This window comes from Colobus angolensis, unplaced genomic scaffold (genome assembly GCF_000951035.1).
Source record: "Colobus angolensis palliatus isolate OR3802 unplaced genomic scaffold, Cang.pa_1.0 Scaffold776, whole genome shotgun sequence".
NCBI classification, from domain to species: domain Eukaryota; kingdom Metazoa; phylum Chordata; class Mammalia; order Primates; family Cercopithecidae; genus Colobus; species Colobus angolensis.
The window spans coordinates 42,571-51,545 of NW_012121554.1; the positions used below are offsets into that span (position 1 = coordinate 42,571).

Consider the following 8,975-nt stretch of genomic DNA (forward strand, 5'->3'; position numbering starts at 1 on the left):
TCTTATAAGTAAGGGTTGAGGACCAGTTAAAGTCTTTGCCATCTTCTTCACATTTCTGGGAATTCTCTCTAGTATAAATTCTTTTATGTTGAGATAGGTGTGAATGCATGCAAAATGATCTGACATATTCCTTACATTTCAAAAGCTTCTTTCCAGTATGCCTTATCTTATGTCTTTTTGAATTTGAACATTTATGAAAGACGTTTGCATAGTTGCCACATTGAAATACTTTGCTCTGTGTAGTTGTCAAACTCTGGTTAAGCTTATTATAACCTTTTTTGTGCACCTTACACTCATCCACATTGGTACAACCGATTTTTAACTGTAAATTCTCAGGTCCACATTTTTCGGATCTTCTCAATATCACTTTTCGGAGAGAATCTTCTATGCCCTGCTCTGGCCAAAGGTGTTCAGCAAAATAAGAACATATAACTGAAAATAAATAAAAATAACAAATTAGTCCACTTATTAGACTCAGATAAACACAGTTTCCAAATCTAACCTCTAAAATTATTCAAACTACATAAGCAAGATGACATTGCAATATGACACAGGCCGTATTTTTTCACAGACATATAAATGTAATGAAAACATACAGAGCAAAATACATATGTGGATTATTTATACATGAGTTAAGTGTGTACAGTGTCTGAATTAAACCCAATGCAAAGAACCACACACACAAAAAGAAAAGTTTGTTAAATTTACCCATTACAACTCTTTCTGTTCCTCAGTATTACCTAGTCCCTTCAGAACTAAACTGCAAATTCTGTTTTTTTTTTAAAGGAAAGTAAAATATTGGCATGTACAATTTAATTTCTGTCTTCTACTGGCCTTTCCACACACTGGTTTCCATCTCCCATGACATAAACTGCTGAAATAAATGATGGTATACTTTCAAATGGCAGTTTGAGTCTGCTGAGACCAAAGGTAAATACACTGCAGCAGAGCACTGCAGTGCTGCAGGGAGAGAACAGGTGTACCAGGTAATTACTTTTCAGAAGAAACATAATCTCTTTAAACTAAAAGTAAGCACAAAATTTCAGACAAGACAAATCTGAAGAACATGTTTGACAGACCCACACAATCTCTAGTCAAGACCATTGTTTTCTGACTATGCCAGGAGAAAGCCACATTATAAATTTTGTGACAGGTAACCTTTTTAAATGTCCAAATCTCAAAGATTACAATCTATACAAAATAGGGCAATATAATCCCACCACAAATATTATAAAAATTTCAGAAAGAAACCATTACAAATTTATACACTAATTTTAAAAATGGAATAATACTCAATGCATGAAACAGGAACACAAAAGACTATAAAAAGTTAGAAAAATGAGGATAAGAACAAAAATATCTAAATTGTGGTGATAAAAATACAAAAAGAAGTAACTGAAATATTCTAAAATTAAGAAAAAATATGTAAAAATAAGCTCAAAAAGCAAATTACAATACATACAAATATATTTATAACAAAAACATATTTATAATCACAATTTCAATAGTTACAGACAAAAAGAGAATCTTGGGAGCTGCAAGATAAAAGTGATTTGCAAACACAGTCTTATGACATGGTTAGACGAATTGCTAACAGGAAGAACCAGTTTAGAGAAGAACATAAATGACCTAATGGAGATGAAAAACACAGTATGAGAACTTCGTGAAGCATGCACAATTATCAATAACTGAATCGATAAAGCTCGAGATAAAAATCGAGAATCTTTAATCTCTGATCTCCTTTCTCCTCTTTTCTCTTAATAAAATAAAGCAAGAAGACAAGATTAGAGAAAATAAAAAGAAATGAACAAAGTCTCCAAGAAATATGGGACTATGTGAAAAGACCAAATCTATGTTTGATTGGGGTACCTCAAAGTGACAGGGAGAATGGAATCAAATTGGAAAACACTCTTCAAAATATCATCCAGGAGAACATCCCCAACCTAGAAAAACAGGCCAACATTCAAATTCAGGAAATACAGAGAACACCACAAAGATACTCCTCGAGAAGAGCAGCCCCAAGACACATAATCATCAGATTCACCAAGGTTGAAATGAAGAAAAAAGTGTTGAGGACAGTCAGAGAGAAAGGTCGGGTTACCCACAAATGGAAGCCCATCAGACTAACAGTGTATCTCTCTGCAGAAACCCTACAAGCCAGTAGAGAGTGGGGAGCCAATATTCGACATTCTTAAAGAAATTTTCAACCCAGAATTTCATATCCAGCTAAACTAAGTTTCATAAGCGAAGGAGAAATAAAATCCTTTACAGACAAGCAAATGCTGAGAGACCTGCCTGCCTTACAAGAACTCCTGAAGGAAGCAATAAACACACAAAGGAACAACTGGTACCAGCCCCTGTAAAAACATACCAAATTGTTAAAGGCCATCGACACTATGAAGAAACTGCATCAACTAATGGGCAAAATAACCAGCTAGCATCATAATGACAGGATCAAATTCACACATAACAATATTAACCTTAAATACAAGGGCTAAATGCTCCAATTAAAAGACACAGACTGGCAAATTGAATAAAGAGTCAAGATCCATCTAAATGCTGTATTCAAGAGACCCATCTCATGTGCAAAGACACATAAAGACTCAAAATAAATGGATGGAGGAATATTTACCAAGCAAATGGAAAGCAGAAAAAAAAAAAAAGAATAAAAACCTGGGGTTGCAATCCCAGTCTCTGATCAAACAGACGATAAACCAACAAAGATCAAAAGAGACAAAGATGGGCATTACATAATGGTAAAGGGGTCAATGCAACAACAAGAGCTAACTATCCTAAATATACATGCACCCAATACAGGAGCACCTAGAATCATAAAGCAAGTTATTAGGGACCTACAAAGAAACACAGATTCCCACACTATAATAGTGGGAGACTTTAACACCGCACTGTCAATATTAGCCTGATCAATGAGACAGAAAACTAACAAGGATATTCAGGATGTGAACTCAAGTCTGGACCAAGCAGACCTAATAGACATCTACAGAACTCTTTACCCCAAATCGACAGAATACACATTCTTCTTAGCACCACATCACACTTATGCTAAAACTGACCACATAATTGGAAGCAAAACACTCCTCAGCAAATGTAAAAGAATGGAAATCATAACAAACAGTCTCTCAGACCACAGAGCAATCAAATTAGAACTCAGGATTAAGAAACTCACTCAAAACCACACAACTACATGGAAACTGAACAACCTGCTCCTGAATGACTACTGGGTACATAATTAAATGAAAGCAGAAATTAAAAAGTTCTTTGAATCCAATGAGAGCAAAGACACAAAATACCAGAATCTCTGGGACACAGACAAAGGAGTGTCTAGAGGAAAATTTACAGCACTAAATGCCTACAAGAGAAAGCAGGAAAGATCTAAAATAGACAGGCTAAAATCACAATTAAAAGAACTAGAGAAGGAAGAACAAACAAATTCAAACCCTAGCAGAAGATAACAAATAACTAAGAGCAGAACAGAAGGAGAGAGAGACACAAAAAAACCTTCAAAAAATAAAAATAAAATAAATCCTGAAGAGGCCAATAACAAGTTCTGAAACTGAGACAGTAATTATTAGCCTACCAATAAAAAATGTCCAGAACCTGATGGATTCACACCTGAGTTCTATCAGAGGTACAAAGAAGAATTGATCCTATTCTTTCTGAAACTATTCCAAACAATAGAAAAAGAGGGAAGCCTCCCTAACTCATTTTATGAGGCCAACATCATCCTGATACCAAAGCCTGGCGGAGACACAACAACAGCTAAAAAATTTCAAAACAATATCCCTGATGAACATGAATGCAAAAATCCTTCATAAAATACTGGCAAACTGAATACAGAAGCACATCAAAAAGCTTATCTACCATGATCAAGTCGGCTTCATCCCTGGGATGCAAGGGTGGTTCAACATATGCAAATCAATAAATATAATCCATCACATAAACAGAATCAATGACAAAAACCACATGATTATCTCAATAGATGCAGAAAAGGCCTTTGACAAAATTCAACCCCCCCTCATGCTAAAAACTCTCAATAAACTAGGTATTGATGGAATATATCTCAAAATAATAAGAGCTATTTATGACAAACCCACAGATAATATCATACTGAATGGGCAAAAATCAGAAGCATTCCCTTTGAAAACCGGCACAAGACAAGGATGCCCTCTCTCACCACTCCCATTCAGCATAGTATTGGAAGTTCTGGTGAGGGCAATCAGGCAAGACAAATAAATAATGGGTATTCAAACAGGAAAAGAGGAAGTCAAATTCTCTCTGTTTGCAAATGACATGATTGTGTATTTAGAAAACCCCACTGTCTCAGCCCAAAATCTCTTTAAGTTGATAAGCAACTTCAGCAAACTCTCAAGATACAAAATCAATGTGCAAAAATCACAAACATTCCTATGCACCAATAATATAAAGAGAGCCAAATCATGACTGACCTCCCATTCACAATTGCTACAAAGAGAATAAAATACCCAGGAATACAACTGCCAAGGAATGTGAAGGACTTCTTCAAGGAGAACTACAAACCACTGCTCAACAAAATAAAAAAAGACACAAACAAATGGAAGAACATTCCATGCTCATGGATAGGAAGAATTGATATCATGAAAATGGCCATACTGCCCAAAGTGATTTACAGATTCAATGCTATCCCCATCAAGCTACCATTAACTTTCTTCACAGATTTTGAAAAAAAACTAAATTTAATATGGAACCAGAAAAAATCTCATATAGCCAAGACAATCCTAAGCAAAAAGAACAAAGCTGGAGGCATCATGCTACCTGGCTTCAAACTATACTACAAGGCTACAGTAATCAAAACAGTATGGTACTGCTATCAAAACAGATATACAGATCAATGGCACAGAACAGAGGCCTCAGAAATAACACCACGCATCTACAACCATCTGATCTTTGAAAAACCTGAAAAAAACAAGCAATGGGGAAACGATTCCCTATTTAATAAATGGTGTTGAAAAAACTGGCTAGCCATATTCAGAAAACTGAAACTGGACCCCTTGCTTACACCTTATAGAAAAATTAACTCAAGATGGATTACAGACTTAAATGTAACACTCCAAACCATAAAAACCCTAGAAGAAAACCTAGACAACATCATTCAGGACACAGGCATGGGCAAAGACTTCATAACTAAAACACCAAAAGCAATGGCAACAAAAGCCAAATCGACAAATAGAACCTAATTTAACTAAAGAGCTTCTGCATAGCCAAAGAAACTATCAGAGTGAACAGGCAACCCACAGAATGGGAGAAAAATCTTCCAATCTATCCATCTGACAAAGGGCTAACATCCAGGATCTATAAAGAACTTAAACAAATTTACAAGAAAAAAAAAAACATCAAAAAGTGGGCAAAAGGGCCGGGTGTGGTGGCTCAAGCCTGTAATCCCAGCACTTTGGGAGGCCGAGACGGGCGGATCACAAGGTCAGGAGATCGAGAACATCTGACAAAGGGCTAACATCCAGGATCTATAAAGAACTTAAACAAATTTACAAGAAAAAAAAAAACATCAAAAAGTGGTCAAAAGGGCCGGGTGTGGTGGCTCACACCTGTAATCCCAGCACTTTGGGAGGCCGAGGCAGGTGGATCACTTGAGGTCAGGAGTTTAAGAGCAACCTGTCCAACACGGTGAAACCCCGTCTCTACTAAAAAATACAAAAAACTAGCCGGGCGAGGTGGTGGGTGCCTGTAGTCCCAGCTACTCGGGAGGCTGAAGCAGGAGAATGGCGTAAGCCTGGGAGGCAGAGCTTGCAGTGAGCTGAGATCCGGCCACTGCACTCCAGCCTGGGTGAAAGAGCGAGACTCCGTCTCAAAAAAAAAAAAAAAAAAGTGGGCAAAGGATATGAACAGATACTTCTCAAAAAAAGATATTTATGTGGTCAACAAACATATGAAAAAAAGCTCACCATCATGGGTCATTAGAAAAATGCAAATGAAAACCACAATGAGATACCATTTCATCCCAGTTAGAATGGTGATCATTAAAAAGTCAGGAAACAACAGATGCTGGAGAAGATGTGGAGAAGTAGGAATGTTTTTCACTGATGGCTGGAGTGTAAATTAGTTCAGCGATTGTGGAATACAATATGGCGATTCCTCAAGGATCTAGAACTAGAAATACCATTTGACCCAGCAATTCCATTATTGGGTATACACCCAAAAAATTATAAATCATTCTACTATAAAGACACATGCACACATATGTTTATTGCAACACTATTCACAATAGCAAAGATTTGGAACCAATCCAAATGCCCATTAGTAATAGACTAGATAAAGAAAATGTGGCACATACGCACCACGGAACAGTATGCAGCCATAAAAAAGGATGAGTTCATGTCCTTTGCAGAGACATGGATAAAGCTGGAAACCATCATTCTCAGCAAACTAACACAAGAACAGAAAACCAAACACAGCATGTTCTCACTCATAAGTGGGAGTTGAACAATGACAACACAGGGACACAGGAAGGGGAATATCACACACCGGGGCCTGTGGCGGGATGGGAGGCTAGTGGATGAATAACATTAGGAGAAATACCTAATGTAGATAACAGGTTGATGGGTACAGCAAACCACCATAGAACGTGCATACCTATATAACAAACCTGCATGTTCTGCACATGTACCCCAGAATTTAAAGTATAATTTTAAAAAATCAAAACAGAATATTAATAAGGAAACAGATTACTTAAAAGTGGTATAAAACAACTATATCTGACAGAGGTATAGAGAACACTCCTCAACATCAGGATACACACCCTTCTCAATAGCTCGTGCATCATATTTCTTGATAGACCTCCTCTTAGGCCAAAAAAGAAGTCTTACCATGCTTTTTAAAACTGAAATTTTATGATTTATTTTCTATGACTAAACACGAATGCAAGTATACAACAGTAATAGAAAAAAACTAGAAAAAAAAATGCCAGACATGGTGACTCACGCTTGTAATTCCAGCACTTTGGGAGGCTGAGGTGATTGTGAGAGGGTTCCCAGTGACCCTGGGCTGATGGTCTAACGACAAGCCAGGCAGAGAAGATTCAGGATGATTCTAAATAAAAAATGGAACTGCCTTGGTTGAACTCCAGAACCTGGGTTATCCATCCTGATTTGCTAGCTGTTGGGTAAGTAGAAGGACAAGAATACTTCACTCCAGTATCACATTTTACAGATAGGTATAGTTGTGGTCATGGCTCTGGATACTTTGTGGCCTTAAGATGCTTGTTTACACTTACAGATTCTGCCATCAGATTCTATTTACTCCTGTAGCCTCTCATATGACTGTGTCAGGTTAATGAAAAAGATGTGAAAAGGTCAAAAAGCCACACTCTCAAAAGAGGAATTAAAAATGTCTACGTTGATATCTCACAATGCAGAAAATTCCTCCTGTTGGTTTTCTATGAATTCTAAAGCCAAAGTCCGGCCCTGCCTTGTAAATCCCAGGCAGAGGTCAGCCAGACCTTATTTGCAGAATGTAGGTGAAACCAATCTCACTCTGCATTTTTGGGTGTTACAGTAAGTAAAGTGAAATTAAAGGAGAGATTTCCTCACAGAGGCTGCTCTAGAACATTCTAAATAATATTTTACCTTAAAAAAGCTGATGCAGGCCCAGCTCAGTGGCTCAAGCCTGTAATCCCAGCACTTTGGGAGGCCGAGATGGGCGGATCACAAGGTCAGGAGATCGAGACCATCCTGGCTAACATGATGAAACCCGATCTCTACTAAAAAATACAAAAAACTAGCCGGGCAAGGTAGCAGGTGCCTGTAGTCCCAGCTACTCGGGAGGCTGTGGTAGGAGAATGGCATAAACCCCGGAGGTGGAGCTTGCAGTGAGCTGAGATCTGGCCACTGCACTCCAGCCTGGGTGACACAGTGAGACTCCACCTCAAAAAACAAACAAACAAAAACAACAAAAAAGCTGACACAACATGAACAAAAGCAGACAGTTTATTTGGGTCAAGCTTAAGGATTTTAACCTGAGACAAAATATTCAAGTTGCCTGGAACCTACACTTTGATTACCAGCACTTACAAGTGGATTTGTAAAGGCAAAAAAAAGAAAAAGGAACAGTGAGTGATCACTGATACAAAATTGGTTGTGAGAAATTCTTACTTATGTAAAGAAATAACTTTAATGATTGATTGGATATATATCAAGGTTAAGGATATGGAATGTAGTGTCCAGTGTGGAATTACTTTAATTTGTAGCTACTTGTGGCAACAGTGAACAGTTTCAAGAGATATACAGCTGAAAAGAAAGGGAGAGAAACATGATTGTGCTCTCATTTTAATGTCTGTCTGAGTTTGATACCCAAAAGGACTTGCATTCCTCAGACAAAAACTTTTTTTTTCCGTCGCAATTCTCAAGATCTACATTTAGAATTTGGAGCTGCAAATTCAGGCCCTGCATGGGTAAAGTAGCAGCAATATTCAGGTAAATGTTACCTGAACATTTGTGGGCATTTTAGCATGAGGAAGGAGGGAGAAGTGGAGATTCTCATGTCTACAGGTCTACTCAATGCACATATTTTACTCTGATTGGGTTTCCGTGCCTGATGGTCACTGAATCAGTTTCAGGTCTGAAGACACAAATCATCGGAAGAGGTAAAATGGTTAATATCTGACCTACAAAGTTTGTAGAAATCTGGTCTAGCCTCTCTAAAAGTGACTGCAGAGGATGATAGATACCAAGTAGGCAGAGACACAATTCCACCTGCATATTTAGGGGACAGCATGCACTTCACTGCACAATTGTGAATTGACTGGAAGCCAAAAAGGCCCATCTAGAGTAAAGCTTAGTTGGTACCTTACATGTTTCCATTATGTCTGGTAAATTCTAGACCGGGTTTGGAAAATATAATTAAAAGCAAAATTTTCTTCTTTTTTTTTTTTGAGACAGTCTCGCTCTGTCGCCCAGGCTGGAGTG

At 37.7% G+C, this 8,975-nt stretch overlaps 1 protein-coding gene across 1 annotated transcript in view; it reads right to left on the reverse strand.

The window, feature by feature from the left end:
* Positions 1-432, reverse strand: part of LOC105502150 (zinc finger protein 676-like) — a gene marked incomplete at its 5' end in the record, with an annotated part of 7,354 nt that extends 6,922 nt beyond the window's left edge. Inside the window, 1 exon segment of the mRNA XM_011928524.1 lies at positions 2-432. Coding sequence (XP_011783914.1) covers positions 2-432 — 431 coding nt within the window.
* Positions 433-8,975: the final 8,543 nt, after the last annotated feature.